This window comes from Camellia sinensis, chromosome 2, assembly GCF_055761805.1.
Source record: "Camellia sinensis isolate YWXY chromosome 2, ASM5576180v1, whole genome shotgun sequence".
In the NCBI taxonomy this organism is placed as follows: Eukaryota; Viridiplantae; Streptophyta; class Magnoliopsida; order Ericales; family Theaceae; genus Camellia; species Camellia sinensis.
The window spans coordinates 90,663,427-90,680,043 of NC_138962.1; the positions used below are offsets into that span (position 1 = coordinate 90,663,427).

At 34.3% G+C, this 16,617-nt stretch overlaps 1 protein-coding gene across 2 annotated transcripts in view; it reads left to right on the forward strand.

The window, feature by feature from the left end:
• Window positions 1-2,414: 2,414 nt before the first annotated feature.
• The window catches only part of LOC114288142 (Mitochondrial inner membrane translocase complex, subunit Tim44-related protein), a 34,558-nt gene continuing 20,355 nt past the window's right edge, over window positions 2,415-16,617 (forward strand). Inside the window, exons 1-8 of one of the 2 annotated variants that reach the window (XM_028231626.2) lie at window positions 2,415-2,634; window positions 2,849-2,889; window positions 3,381-3,449; window positions 3,566-3,666; window positions 4,085-4,165; window positions 7,581-7,663; window positions 11,888-11,939; window positions 12,240-12,329. In XM_028231626.2, coding sequence (XP_028087427.2) covers window positions 2,495-2,634; window positions 2,849-2,889; window positions 3,381-3,449; window positions 3,566-3,666; window positions 4,085-4,165; window positions 7,581-7,663; window positions 11,888-11,939; window positions 12,240-12,329 — 657 coding nt within the window. In that variant the 5' untranslated portion in view covers window positions 2,415-2,494. The remainder of the gene's footprint in view (window positions 2,635-2,848; window positions 2,890-3,380; window positions 3,450-3,565; window positions 3,667-4,084; window positions 4,166-7,580; window positions 7,664-11,887; window positions 11,940-12,239; window positions 12,330-16,617) is intronic. The other variant, XM_028231627.2, reaches the window with a different exon arrangement.

Consider the following 16,617-nt stretch of genomic DNA (forward strand, 5'->3'; position numbering starts at 1 on the left):
TATTGTTATTTTTTATCCCAAAAGAATAGAATTTGAGGCTATTATATTCCAAAAGTTTTGAAATTGAACACATAGCTCAAGTACCATTCCTTACTAATAACAATGAGTTCATGTTCCAACTTCTCGCCTTTTTTACTTTTATGCTGTGTTTGGTTGGGGGATTTGGAGAGGGATTTGGAAAGGGAAAGGGAAAAGGTGTGTGAAACTATGTGAAATGTAAGTATATTTTTTTTACATTTCACCTACCTTTTCCATTTCCTTTTCCAAATCCCTCATCAAATCCCTCAACCAAACACAGTATTAGGGAATCAGTTTTTTTACTGAATTTTTACAAGAAGACGTGCAATTTTTTTTTTTTTTTGGGTAACTTTTTGGTTAAAATTGTAACTTCTCAAAATAAGCCTTAATATCGGCTCCAAAATCCAACATACATACAGATTTAGGAGAAGAAAGTCATGTTTTTCCAAGCTAATATGGGTTAGTTGCATCATCTTAATGCATGAATGGCAAATCTTTGGGATAAAAGTAGTAAAGCTACCAGCAGTTCGAATCACAATCAGTAAATGATATAAATCACCCAGGTTTAGACCATCTTCAATCCTTCTTTTTTTTTTTCTTTTTTTCTCCATCAATTTAAATTTAATGAAAAAGTACATAAAAGTCACCTCTAATTTTTCATTAAATGTTCATCAAATTAGGGGACTCATTTATTTATTTATTTTATCAAAATGAGAATTTACCAAATCCTTTATCAAATATGAATTTGATGAAAATTTAAAAAGATAAAATATTAGGGATTTTTTTCCCCATCAAATTTAATGAAAATGAAAATTTGGGATAACATAATAATTTTTTAGAATATTTAATGAAAATATTAGAATAGTTTGTATCAAATCAAATGTTGTACTTAAATTGGTTAAAAAATTGATAAAGGATTGAAGATCGTCCTTAGGAATAGAGAATAGGAATAATCATGATAGTCAAATGAATAACGTGTAAAAAAAAAAAAAATTTAAAAAATTTGGTTGTCATTTGAGTTACTTCTACCCTAACAATTTAAAAAATTAATTAATTAATTAATAAACACCTTCTTTTATGAGAAATTATTCAATATTAAAGTAATGCTCTATATTTTATTTCTTCCAAAATTCTAATAAAAGTGATACGGGCGGGACTGTTTGGAGTGTCTTAAATAAGTGTATTTTTTATTTTTTTGAACTAAAAAATTGAGAAAAAAATATGGATGCTTGAGTTAACTTTTTGTCTTTTTATAAAAAAAAGTATAATAAAAAATTGTATAAATAAAGTGTATAGTCAAAGAAAGATGAGTGGTTATACGGCTGCACTACTGTCCCAGCATGTCGTACCCAGAAAATAATTGCCTCCTTCGGGATAAAGTGTTTGGACAATGATGGTCGGTCCGTGGGGCCACCATGAGTCCTATTTTAATAATCTGAACCGTTCAATATGTACAACTCGTCGAGTATTATATGTTTGTAAAAAATCACATTGATCGGATATCGATAACTATATGATCGGATTAGTTTTTTTCAACAATTAACTACCATACCATTCGTTTTGTTTATACAAAACTGATTTGTTCATATAGTGGGTGTTTGGGAAGTGAGTTTTTTTATAGGTTTTTTTAGTTGTAGGATATTATTGGAGAAATTTTTTTTTGTGTTTGAGAAGATAGTTGGATTTTTTTGTGGATGGATGTGATGTTTGTGAGAGAAAAAGTGAAATTATTATGGGATTTGATGTGATATTTTGTTTGGATTTGTTTTTTTTGTTTGTTTTGTAAAACATTTGTCTTGTAGTAAAAAAAACAAAAAAAAAAATTCAAAAACCAAGTTCCTAAACACTCCCATAGTTAACGATATCCGATTAACGTGATTTTTACAAGAATATATTACTCGACTAGTTCTACATATTGAACAGTTCGGATTATCAAAAAGGAACTCTTAGTGGCCCCCCAAGGGCCTAACATTACCATCAAACTTTGTGGTTTTACCTATGTAATTTTTTTTAGCCCAAAAAGTGTATAATGGCCTTCCTGCTTCACAAGTACAACTGACAGCATTCATTAAACTTTTGTATTATAAAAATATATAAAATATTTTTTTAATTTTTTTATTTATAAATAGTAATGACTTTTTTATTTTTTTGTAACTCTTTAACTTTTTAAATTATTTTAGACTTGCCAAACCAACTCTTAGACCAGTAACTCCTCGTTTGGAACACCATCTAAACTAGTTAACAATTTGGGTAATGCTAGGGATATCAAATTTTCTACCAAATAAATGACCAAATGTCTCACATGGGTGTGGGGTCCGCAATTTTGTGGGCCCCACACCCATGTGAGACATTTGGTCATTTATTTGGTAGAAAATTTGGGACCTCTAGCATTTTCCTAACAATTTCTCCTTCTTTAAGGTGACATGCTGACGTGGCAATCATCCGTCGAGTAATCATCAACTTCGGAATAGTGGCGATGCACCCTATACTTATTCTTAAACCCTTTTCAAAACCCAATTGTTCGATTTTTGCTCTCTTCATCAAGATGGCTTTGGGGCGATTGCAGAAAATTCGAAATCTATATGGAACGTTTGAAGTTGGAAAATTTTCTTCCCTGTAAGTTCATCATCTCTATCTTAGTCCTCCGTTTGCTTGCTGAGAATATCGAACAAAATAAAAAGAAAAAAAAAAAAATTAATAACAATATAAGAGCTAGCATTTCTATTTGCATTGCTTTTCCTGCATTTTCTCAGCAACCAAACGCTACTTTTGGGTTTCATTTTGGAATCTTGAAATGTCTTGTTATTAAAACTATTGTTTGAATTTTCAGGTTTGGAAGCTCAACAAGCTATTCAGATGTTATTGTGAAAGGTAAAATTGCCTATATATATATATATATACCACACGTGTCTTCACATTTGTGCATCTCTTTATACACATCATATATCGGTTTCGAACTGAAGTTATATGAAAAGTAGGTTAAATTGAGTTGTTTCATCTTGTGGTGGAATTCTAATTGGTTGAACACAGTAAAAGAAATCATTTTTTTGAGTGAGTTTAGCGGATTTGGTAATGTCATTTAGCTGGGCGAGAATATCTTGATGTGGGCCACTGAGTTTTTTGCTTTTGGCTAAGGAAAGTTTGGGAATTTAGAGTGTGCAACGCTTGTGTGTAATCAAGTTAATTACAAAATAGGATTTGAAATTTAATTTATTTTGTCAAGAATTCACTGAGTTATTTCATGTTGTGAATTTTTGATTGCTGGATTTTTTAAAAAAGCTTTTGTTATGTCCGATGCGTACAGTCCATAATTTGGTCTAATGAAAGTGTGTAATTAGTCATGTTATTTTCTATGTGATCAGATCTGAAGTACTGGAGAGAATCTTCTTTCTTATACAAGGGTCACAACTCTGTTCCTTGGAATAATGGAAGTATGAGGACACTTCATTCTTTTAGAACTTCCCCTCCAAATTCCATCACTCTTATTTCTCAAAGTATCTAGGAGTATAACATGAAATGTTTTTCATTTGGCTTCCTCTGTGATCAGTTCCTGAAATTAATTATCGGAGCATTTCTTCTTGCTTATACAAGTGCAACCATGGTCTTCCTTGGACTTCTACAAATACAAAGGCACTTCGCTCTACGATGGTAACTTTCTGAATCACAAAATTGAAATCCACTATGCTGTATATGCCAATTTATCTCTTATATATCTTTCACCAATATACCTGCTGGTTCAACAGCTTAGCTGTACCTGTTTTGGTCTTACTTCATTAACACCCACTACCCCCCTAAAACCATGCACGCGCATACACACACACACACATGCGCGCGCGCGCACACACACACACACCCCTGAATAAAAAAGAAAGATTAAAAACTGCTTATATTAATATTTATTTTTTTGCAAGAGCTTTCATTCTTTTATTTTTTAGGTGGACAGACTAGTGTTATGAATTTTTTTTGTTTTTGTTTTATTGTTTTTGTCTTTTTTCCAACCCACTAAATGCATTTTTTTTTTTTTTTTTGCTAAAATATCAAGTTCCTTTCATTTTTCTGTTTATAGGCTGCTGAGTCATATGTTTCCATGGGTGACATAAGGTTGGTAACAACGCAAGCAAAAGCCCCTCCTCAAGCACGGCAGATGGTGTGATATATTTCTCTCGAAACTTTTTGTTCCTGCATAAATGGGGAAGTGGTTTATGGTTGTTAGTTAATTGCATTATTGTATACCTGCAATACCTATATACTTCTACATGATGAATCTTTGGATGAGTAAAAGAGTTTCATTGGCATCACAAGAAAGTGTTCACTTTCCATACGTCCAACATGTATGGAATCATACATGGGCTTAACGGGCTCTTCTTTTTAAAAATAATAGACTCCAGAGAATCAGGTAAGTACTGTCTTGTGTGGGTAGAAATACCTTTGTTTAGTCCTATAATACTTTTATGTATGCATGTGCAATCTTTATATCATTTCCCAATCAACAACAATTCCCACCACTTTTACTCAAATCCTCATCATCTCGCACACCACTTCTAACATTATTTTGCACACATAAACCACTGAATGGCTTGTGGTGGGGGGATAACTTGGTGTGTGTGTGAGAGTTTGTGTGTGTGTGTGTGTGTGTGTGTATGTTAAGAGAGATGAGAGAGAAAGGAAGATGATAGAGAGGGGGGGTGGAGGTGGTGGAGGCATTGTTGGTGTGGTGGCAATTTTTGTTTTGTGTGGGGATGTGGGAGAACAAGAGAAATCAATTTGATCAGATCTGTGATATGGTGGGCTAGGATGAAAAAGTGGTTGAATGGTTTGCATTTCACGGCTTACATAGAGATGAAGGGGGAGGTCGAGGCGGTGATGGTAGGATTCTGGTAGTGATGGGGTGGCAATTGTGGCGTGTATAGGTGTGTGAGTTAGAGAGGTCAGATGAAAGATGGGACAGAGGGAGGCGGGTGTGACAATGGTGGAGTTCCTGTGGCTCTAGAGGCAGTGGAGGTGGATGGTAGTTGTTGGGATGGTTGTGTGTGCAGAGAGAGAAAGAGAGAGAGAGTAATGGTGGGTTGGGCCTTCCAAATATTAGGACGATTATACTTGTGTGAGAGAGAGGAAGAGATCACATCATATTTTGTAATTTGATGCGGTCTTAATGGTGGTATAAGTTTTGATCTGATGTGGTTAACTTCAACCATCTTACGAAAGACAATGATGTGGCAAATTTTTTATTAGTTCTAAAAGATTATCATTTGTTAATGGGGGACTTACGTATATGTCCTAATAGATGGACATTTTTTCCAATAGGTCTTATGATAATTAATGGCATTTTTCATCAAATACTATTAAAAAATGTCAGTAATTGTTAATTTTCAGCAACAATTTGAAAATTGTCATAAAAAATTTCACTAACTATAAGTTTTAGTGATAGTTTAAAAAAACTGTCACAAAAAAATCATTAATTTTCAACTTTTAGCGACAATTTGAAAAATTTGTCACAGAAAAATATCACTAATTGTAAGTTTCAATGACAATTTATAAAAATTGTGAGAAAAAAAGTCACTAATTGTCAATTTTTAACAACATGCAAAAAATTGTCAGAAAAAATTATTTTTAGCGGCAATTTTATTAGGACTTATTTTCAATAGGACTTGATGGGAATTAAGTTCAACTATTAGGACCTATTGGTAGTTTACCGTTTGTTAATTTGCATAAAGGGATATAAAATATCTTATCTAAAGTTAATGATACTGAAGCATGTCTCTCATGTGTTCAGAGCATGGCTGGCCCTAAAACCATTGAAAAATAATAGGATACATCTGAATGCTTGTCCAACATGTGTTGAGTGTCCCAACAAGAGCACAACACCTTCGTAGAAGTGTTTATGCTTCTTAGCTCAAGGGCTAGATTTTGTATTTAAATCTGTAAGGAAGGGTCATTACTTATTTTCAGAAAGAAAGTACCAATTGAGAAAATGCAGCCTTGCTTATCCTTCTTCCTATTTTTGTTATTGTCATGTTTTCTATCTAGTTTTGTGCACTAGAAACATTGGTCAGATGTTATTAGGAAACAATTTACTTGAAATCCTCATTATGGTGGAAAACTGATTTAAATGTATGATATGATCTCACACTTTCGAGGTTAACCTCAAACTCCTTTAAAATGCAGGATGATGCATCTTAGATCCCTAAGGCACCTTAGAGTTTGGGGTGATCTCTTACTAGATTCCTTTGTGTAAATTCATCATATTGTATTTAAATGTTGACATCTACTTGAATGCAATGATGTAATAGTTTATGTGGGACTGCATCAAGCAAATACATGACGTTAAGGATCTCCTTTTTTCAATGCCACTTTAAATTTGTTGCAAGTATGCAATAGAATACATCTCGGCATTTTCCTGTCCTGCATATGCTTCTGTTTTGTTTGATGTTTTTGAGGTTAATTACCAAGCAAGGGACAGAATTTTCATTTGTTTCCATGGAAACAGCCAAAATGTTTTGTTTTCTAATAGACCAAAATGAAACATTTGTAGAGTAATGAAATTCTAGAGTTTCCATCGAAACACACTAGCATAGCAAAACACACCAAAATAAGTTGTATTTGACATGAATTTAGAAATTTCCATAATGTTGTATTTGGTTGGGGGATTTGGGAAGGGATTTGGAAAGGGAAAGAGAAAAGGAAAAGGTATGTGAAATATGTATATACCTACATTTCATCTAGTTTCACATACCTTTTCCCTTTTCCTTTTCAAATCCCTTAACCAAATGCAACGTAAATTTTTCTATAGAAAAATATGAAAGATTGTATTTACTTTATTAATATATACTATTACAATAACAGTAACATTATTATTACTAATATCTAAGTACTGATTATTACTGTTATTATTATTATTATTATTATTATTATTATTATTATTATTATTATTATTATTATTATTATTGTCTAAGTGAATTATTATACTTTATGTTGTCTGCATTTTACGCACTTTTAGAACTAATAATACACTTATGTTTAATAAAATTGAGTTATTTGACAATATTTAATATTTGTTTTGTTGATAGCAACATTGATATTTAAATTTTGCACTTGTTCTTTTATGTGAATGACCATTCAATTCTCAATATGATTTACTAATCAATTATTAGGCTTTTATACGTTTAGATAGATTTTCAATTTATGTTTCTAAAATTTTATATTTTTCTCTTTTAAAATGTTTTCGAAAAATTTCTGAAAGGTTCAGAAATGTTTATGCTTCCGTGCTAATCGAAACAACACACTGAATGAAATTTGATCCTGGTTTCCAAGTATTATTTAGGAAAATTTCATGACTGACATCCATTTGTTACCAAAATTGTAACTCTATATAAGACTATGGCAAATACAGTGAAAATAGAGGTCTGGTGGTTGCACTATGACATTTATCATCCTAGCGGTCTACAATTTTTTCTTTAATTGTGCTGCAATAGATTGTTTTTCTTTTCCGTCAGCTTTCTTGGTTTTGGTTATTTGCATTGAAAAATTAAGTTGCTCACATGCTTACAATTACATGCAAGCAGGGATCATTCAAAGTGTCCATGTCAAGTCCTGGAATCATCTATGAGCCGTACATGCCTCGTGAACCAATTTCTTTCTGGCGGAGGTTAGTCAGGTTTTTGGTAGTTCATTGGTTGCTGCTAGCTGTAATATTCTTGATCACTAATCAGCAAACCCACAGGGGAATGTGCCTTTTAAAATTATAAATAAAAAAGAAAGATTGCAGATTAAAGAAAGACGTCAAATATAGAGGGGTAAGAAAGTAGGAAGGGAGTAACATAGGGGTCTTGTCAAAAGGGATGATGGTGTGGCACTGATTATGCAGCCTCTTAAACATAAAGAACATGCAATGGACTTGTACATAAAAGTTTTGTGTTCTGCAATTTGATCCACCTACGGAGGTAGAGGGAAGTAAGAAACAAAGAAGAAGAAAAGGAGAAGAAACAAGAAGAAGAAATGGGCATCTAATCCTATTTATCAAAAAAAGAAAAAAAAAAAGAAATGGGCATCTAATCCTAATTTTGTAAATTGTTTCTGCAATGTTGATGCCTTAACAGCTAGGTTTGGGACGCAAGTGTTTTGAATGACTAGGTATGACCCTTTATGCCCAATGTAATAGGAAGAAAATATAACTATATAAGAAACAAATGTTTAGAATTTGCAAACATTACTCGAAAAACTTCATTTATTTTATCATGTGAGTATTAGGTGCATTTGTATTCATATAAGCTCACACCAAACCTCTGACCATTCACATCATATGATGATATACTAACCTAATAAACTAAAAAGCATCAAACATTCTAGTCTGAAAATAAACAACTAGACTAAAATGAGAAGCTCTGCAAGAGGAAATTGTGCAAAATGGTATTTGTACTATAAAATAATGACATGGGAGCATGGTTTTAAAAATCAGCCGGTATGTAGCAAAGTGGACAATTTGTATTGGGTTTTGATCCCTTTAGTTTGGATACACTCCGGTTTACCAAGGTGATAAAAAGTTTCAAGCGAACTGATCGGTTTACGATGAGTATCGCTTTGAACTAGAATTGATTACCGACCCATCGCAAAAGCAGTTGGGTTCATCAATTTAATATTTATTAAATTTCAATTCTAAAAAATAAAGAACTCAAATTATCATCCACGTGGGGATACTAGGTGAAGAGCTGTGAGTTACATTGTAGGAGACCCTGAAGCTTTTTTATAGCAAGTGGGAATCCTTATAGCCTTTTGTCTTACCAATGTGAGATAGAATAGATGAGGAATGATGCTTATTTTTATTATGAACATAGGACACTCAAGTCCATTTTATGGTCGATATGGGATTTTGACCCACTTGATAAGCTGTTTAGTTTAGAACAAAAACAAACAATACTTTTAAAATGATTGGCTAACAATTCACAAATTATTCATTTAAATCTAACATTTATTAATGAAGTGTGAATTTGGAAAAGGACAGTTGCTATCATCCTTATAACCTAGTGTTGCTTAGGTGTACAAATAAATTTGTTTGTTTAAAATGGTGACAACTAATTGATGCCATGATTAAAATTTATATAATCCATGGCAAGATTAAAATAGTCCAAACATATGAATTATCGAGTTTTAGAGTGGTTGTTGATGATTTAAGGAAATTCACAACCGATACCGCATCATCCAATTCTCGGTATGTATCGTTCTACACTCCCAATACAGTTGCACCGCGATCGTCACTGCTAGTGTCTCGATTACAACAATTTAAAACCATGCATGGGAGTCTTATGCTTTAGCATAATTGAACATGCTATAGGAGTTGGAAATATTTTCACCTACATATATATGCCTAAAATTTACAAAGACCACTAATCTTGATTGAATTGATTTTATTTCATGGATCTGAGTGAGTTTTCTTATGTGTTTTGAAAACAACAAGATAATGCTTACACTTTTATCCTAATGATGAAGTTGAAGAAGAGCTATAATTCATTTTTTAATTTAAGGGACAAGTTTGTTTTGACTATTGTGTTTTGCCTGAAGTTGGTGGCACCTTCTCAAGAAATTAAATTCAGCAAATGCAAGGTGGTTTTAGCAAAGTGAGGAGCATCCTTGTTGTAGTCCTACATAAGAATTTTTTGCCACTTTGACTTCCTGTTTCTCTAGCTTGTCTGATCTTATTTTGTCCACAATCTCTAGGATCTCACCTTCCGTGTTTTGTTCATCTTGTTTTTCATCCACTTATTTCCATTCTACATTTTTTTTTCTTCCATTAGGAAATTTGCTGCTTAAAACGAAAGAAATTCAATCTGACTAGGTGTAACCACTCCATCAATGGTGAAGCAGAGAAAAGGGAATATTTCCATGGATAAGTGATGGTGCAACCCTTGATTGGTTGGAGGCCACTTATCGGATTTGAAAGGCTAGGGTGAAACCTGTGGTCCTAAAGTCTTTTTGGTCTCATAAATGTAAGTGGCAGTTATTAGAATTGTTTAGTTAGAATTAATTACATAAATATTAGTAAGAGATATCAGTTGATTAGGTTTCCTACTTTGGTTAGGTTTGTTTTCTTCTTATAGATACTAGGGTTTTGACATTGTAGTGATTAGTTTTGGGATGAAAATATTGTGAGTTTTAGGCTGTGGCTGTTTTGAGTTCTTCTCCCTGTCTTCTCCTATCTTGTTCTATGTCAGTAAGTTTATGAGTTTGTTCTCCTCAAGTGAAGCGACTTTCTGGTTTTGTTTACTCAATTTTAATTAGCTTTCTTTCTGTTTTTGCCCTAATGGACTCCACATCCTTTGCTTTTATGTCTCATGTTTCATAATAAGATTGCTCTCTCTCTCTCTCTCTCTATCTCTCTCTCATTTATTTTAAATATTAAGTTCTTTATTAGGAATTCCACAAATTAACAGAGCTTCGGTTGAGGTCTTAAAAAGAAGAAAAAAAGGTGACATGTTATATAAGGGCTAAGAAGCACGGACAAGGACACTTGATATGGCACAAACATGACACGGACATACAGCCATGACAATTTTGAAAAAATGCAAGACATACACTTGGGGGACATGCACAAAATATATAGTTTTATATATTTATTTATCATGTCATATATATGAATATATCATTCAAAAAGATAAAAAAAGTGCAACATAATACTAATATAAATCTACATTATTTTTCTCTATCTTTGTACCCTAGGTTATTTTATTTAAAATTATAAGGGTAAATTACACTCACCTCCCATGAGGTTTGGAGAAAATACAATTAGCCTCACACTTTTGTCATAATTCAACTGATCTTCCTTTTAATAAGGCTAAAATGATCGAAACTAATGCAGATGGTAGGTAGACATTGAAATAAACAAACATAAATATACATTTTAGAAGAAAAGAGATGACAACATCATTCTTTCATTCATACAACTAACGAATTAGTTATGAAAAGGGGCCTAACTATTATGTAAATTAAAATGTCGAGGGAAACCAATGTAATTATAGGTGCGGAGCTAATTGTAATTTTTTCAAATCTCAAGCGAGGCGAGTGTAATTTACCCAAATTATAATTAATTTCATATGTGTCCAAGTGATGGACAGTGTCTATGCATGGAAGGACCAAATAAAAAATTTCTTCAATCATGCCAAAAAATTTCTTACCATTTTAAAGCATTATAACATGTGCCCTTTCGCATCAACCAAATGTAGTTTAATTAATTAATAATGGAGAAACCAATTAATTTACAATCAATCAAAACAAAACTGTGGCTACTTATTCCTAGTTTAGGCTCCAAGATGGTTTTTATGCATGTACATATCTAATGTGGCATAAGATACTTGCAGACCTTGTCTTGTGTTTACAAGCGTTTGGCTCTGAAATTGGACATGGCAAGGTGTTCTATGTAGTCTTTAAAACCCTTTTTATGTTTTGCTGAACATTTATGCTCTATTGCAATAGTATAATTGCCATGAGTCAACATTCAGATACGTATCTTGGAATACTGTAGAATTATCATAAAATCTCCAAAATTATTTTAAAATGTTTTTTATTATAGAGATATTTGTAAGTAGTGGAGACATGTATGCCAGTATCCAAGAAATTTCAGTATCCGATATAGATACAACTCCCTTGTTTAAATATCCATACTTCATAATTGATTGGTATTGTGTATAATACAACTGTTTTGATATTCTTGAGTAAATATAGTTTGTCCATCTTTGATTACTTTCACTAAACTTGAGTTGCATATCAGAGATGAACCTTAATTTTCAATTTTATACTTGCCTTACTACCTATTTGACATTTTGAGCTTATGGCAAACACAATTTGTCCTGCTGCACTGACTTGTCGTCACATGTATTAGATGGTTCACGAGGAGCGGTTGGAGAAGAACAAAGGAGGATATTATTTTAGAGGTGACACTATTACATGCTATAACTGTCAATTGAATTGACCAGTGTATCTTTTGGTTTACTCTTCTTCTTTTATTGGTTCATTGTTTAGCAGTCTATGTACTCTTTCAAAGATTTTGTAGGCTTGACTATAAATAATTACTTTAGATTCCACTTCCACTTGATGGCGTGTGACTAATAAATTGTAATGGAGATATGAGTTGTACAATAAGGTCTCAGCTTGGCAAAGGTTGACTCCTTTTTTTTTTCTTTTTTTTTTTCCTGTTTTTAGTTGGTCACACTTTCAGTTTGGCTTATTTACAGCTCAAAAGTGCTTATGCAATTAATAAACTACGGAAATCTGGATATTCAAAGCAGAAGTTCTACAAAGAAGCCTTGAATTTATACAAAGAGGTGTGCTTTTCTCCTTTCTTGAATTTTAATATGCAATTGCAGTTTTATAGATTCTTTTCATTTTCAAAATTGGTTTTTTGTGTTTATTTATCCAAAAAAAAAAAATTGTGTTTGATTGTTTCTAATGGGAAGTTTGACATCAATGAAGTAAATGAAAGAAATTGCCATTTATTATTTTTTGGTTTTGCTATAAGATTGCAAACTGAAACTGAGATGTTGAATATGTTATTTGACATCCTTTTGGACCTCCTCCTTCTAAAGGGATCCCATTGTTTTTTATTAGGAGTGATTGGAAAAAAGTGTGATTTGTAGTTGTGATTTTCTTTTCTTTTGGTGGACTTTTCCTCCTTTTTCTCTTCTGCACCCTTCTCTTTATTAATAAAAAACATTAAGATGATTGTCAAGGGGTGGTAATCCTGCACCTACTAAAACTTTCAATCCCTTACCGGATACTGGCTTTGGTTGTAATCAATCATATTTGATTGAGTAGAATTTTGTCTCATGTTTCGGTTATGTACTTATAAGTCAGATCCATGTAGCCTTCGACTATAAGGACTCAGATGCCGGTGTAAATTGTCAGATTTCTTCTTTGATCTGTTGTCTTAACATAGCTATGAAAAAGTTTTTATTGTGAAAGTTGTATGTTATAAAGGGAATAGATGAAGAACATAGCCTTGGAAATTTTTTTTTTTTTTTTTGGGGAGCTCCGATTATGGGCTGTTCTTGCTTTAATGAAAATTACTCATGTGTACATTTGCAGCATCAGGCATGTTTCAACGTAATTATGCAAATATCCGATATACTATGTCATGTTTGGCACACTTTATGAAATTGAAGTGTCTGCATAATGTAATTGAACAAGTTGTGCAATTTGGGTAGGGTTCAGTATGGTATTAGGCTTATTGGAGAATGCTCTGTTATAAAGAAGGGAATTGAGGCTGCAGCATTGTGTCCACTATTGAACTTCTTTTTGGAAGTTGGCTTGAAGACGATGAACTGGTTTAAATCATTACCATGTAATGATGTAACAATATAGTGTCGTAATAAAGTTGTGGCTTTGTGAAGATTTGGATCTTTTATTTAATGGGTTACAGTGAGAAACAATTTTGAGGAAATCATTGGTGGATAGGTAATGATATGGTTCCATTTAGATAGCAGCACATTCTGTTTTTCACTGGTGCTTGATCATCATTGCTTAGGGTTGCAATTGTTTGCAGTTGACAGATCAAGGGTCATGCAGTTACCAAACAATCTGCAAAATCGGTAGTTGGATTCATTGGTACTGCATTTGGTCCTATCTTCTTGATAGGAGATGTCTTCTCTAGCGAAATCTGTCCTGTTCTGCATGAACTTATTCTCAAATTTATTTATGAATTAAGGGTATTGTTTGGAATGCAGAGGTGGCCCCTCAGCCAAGCTTATAGGTAGCCATGGTTGTCTGATGTACAAATCATGTCTAGATACAGTGGGCCGACTTTTATCATTCTCCTTGTGTCTTTTCTGTTAAGTGTGTTTCTCTTGTCTTGGCATTGAACAATTACTGCCATATTTGGATATATATAAAAAATAAAAAAATAAAAAAGCAAAATCTTCAGTGGCATTTATGTGCTTGGAAACCAAAGGACATATAATCTACTGAGAATGATATTTTTTTTCCTTGCTCTATATTAGTTGATTTTGAATGTGTGCGACCACAGAAATTTGTTAGAATATTGTGGAGGTGTATTGAGTTATTTCCCCCACATTATTTGTCAGTTACATAGGTTCATGAGGCACCATCCCAGTAATCATTTCACCTTCGATGTAACTATACCCGGCTGGCTAATATTGTTGTAGCGCAACACTGAAGTGCTGACATTGCAACTAGAAACATCTCTTTCTACTATGGCCAATGTCCTTATATGATGATTTGAGATGTTTATGTGCCTCTTAAAACAGCACCATCGATGACTCCACCTCCCAATCATTGAGCTTCCCGTGTAACACAATATAATCATTGGCCAAAAGACTTGGTTACCCTCTTTTTTCATATTATCACCGATAGAGGCTCCTTTATTGATCACAATCCGAGCAAGAGCAGCAAGTGATGTCTCCAGCTTCTCCTCTGCACACCACAGTTGACTCCAAAACTGCTTCTTATCACCATTCCCAACAACAAACCAAGTATGGCTCGTAAAATAATTCCATCCTATTTGGATGCCGTTCCTAAGTGCCAAGCCATATGACATAGATACCTCCATCGAGGACCATCTCCCCACATAGCTCCATACCCTTATCATTTATTTGCATCTTGGCTGTGTTCATCAAACTGGAAATAGACATATTTTGGTTTGGCCATTCCTGTTTTGCAGATAAATGTATCTTTAATCTCCTCAAACTACAAAGTTTTTGAAGCTGTACTACTAGTAGCCTGCTTCCTTTCTCCCATCTCCCTGCCTGCCCTAATCCCTACGCTTGGTTGTCCCCAGATGTTAAAATTTATCACCTACTTCACCCACTTAAACCTACTCCACTAAACCTAACCCACTACACCCACTTAAACCTACTCCACTAAACCTAACCCACTACACCACTACCACCTCACCTACTCCACTAAACCTAACCCACTACACCACTACCACCTCCACTTCACCTACTTCTTACCTATTACACACTCACCCTCTTCTATATATAGGAATCATGAATCATTGTAATAAATACAACAAACATAAATCAATCAATAATACAGTTCTCTATTTCTCTTTATACATTAAATTTCTACATGGTATCAGAGCAAGGTTAACAACTTAGTCATTCCGCTTCACCGGCGGGCGGCAACCTCGCCTTGGCCGTCCGCCGGATAAACACAAATTTCCTTAATTTCTTCTTTCATGGCAGATTCAACAACAACAACAACAACCACCACCACTGTCCTCTTCTCACTGTTGTCACCACTGTCAACCTTAACCCCTCGATGTCGTCCCTTCATTGCTCACGGGTGGTCTCGTTTGCGGCATGTACCAGCTTGTTACCTGGTGTGTTCGTTACAGTCGTGGTCGCCGGTGGGCTGTTTTAATGGTTTGGTGAAGAGCTTCAACGTTGGCCATGGTGTCTTGTACCAGCTCCGGCGCTGATACTACAGTGCGTGAGGAGGGTGTGTTTCATGCTCCATTGGTGAGTGGTTCTTTTAAGTGTGATACAGCATGGGTTCACGTGCCATTGGACAGTGCGTTCCCGCCCATACGTGTGTACTGCAGTGTGTACAAGTGGGTGATATTCTGCCCACTGTTTTGTTCAAAACTTATAGCTGTTTTGTTGGGTTTTGTGGTTGTATTTGACTGGTTCATGAATGGCTCACGTGGGGTCCAACATGGGTAGCTTTTTCTGGCTGTCATTGCATATAATATTATATTTTAAAAAAAAAAAAAAAAAAAAAAAATCCAGTGTCAACAAATTCTTTACAACCCAAACTTCTCTCTCTCTGCCCAAAGTCCACTTTTAGTTCAACATCTCACGGTCCACACCCATTCTTCTTTTATTTATTTAATCACACCCATTTCATTCTCATTATCACATCCATACACACCGCCATCATGTTGTTCCAAATTTTCTTTATTTTATATATATATATATATCTTTTTATTATCCTATATTATTCAAACCCTCTCCACTTTCACACCACGCCGTCTGATCCCACTATACCCTTTTCTTTATTTTATTTTATCTTCCTTCTTTCACAAAAAAAAAAAAAAAAAATCCATTCACACGCAACTCGTTTTCCTTCCACAAACTTGTCATTTCTTCATGCCGGGGATCAACCCCGATCAGAATTTTACACCAAAAAAAAAAAAAAAAAAAAAAAAAAACACAAAACAACTACATCCACAGGTGGGATTTTTCTTCTCTATTCAGCCGCCGGTCTCTTCTTCTTGCCTCCGTCTTGGACGGCCCTTGCCGGTGTTGCCTCCGTGTTTCCTTGTCCACCGAGCACGTTCACTCCCCCATACTCCTCCACTGCAGCATATGGAGGACCTCCAAATCGGAACATCACGCTGGCCTTCCGCTTCAGCTCCTTATTTTCTGTCTTTAGCACACTTATCTCTGCTCGCGCATCCTTATACATGCGTTGGAGCAGAGCCAGCTGGGAGTTTAACTGTTGCACCTCATTTGTCCTGCTCTGCAGCCAGTGCGACAAGTTTGTGACCGCCGTCATGGTTTCCACACATGACTTCAGAGTATACTGATTGGCCTCAATATCAGTTTGCACCGCCATTTTTTGCTCCACCGACCGCATCGGAAAGTTCAATGG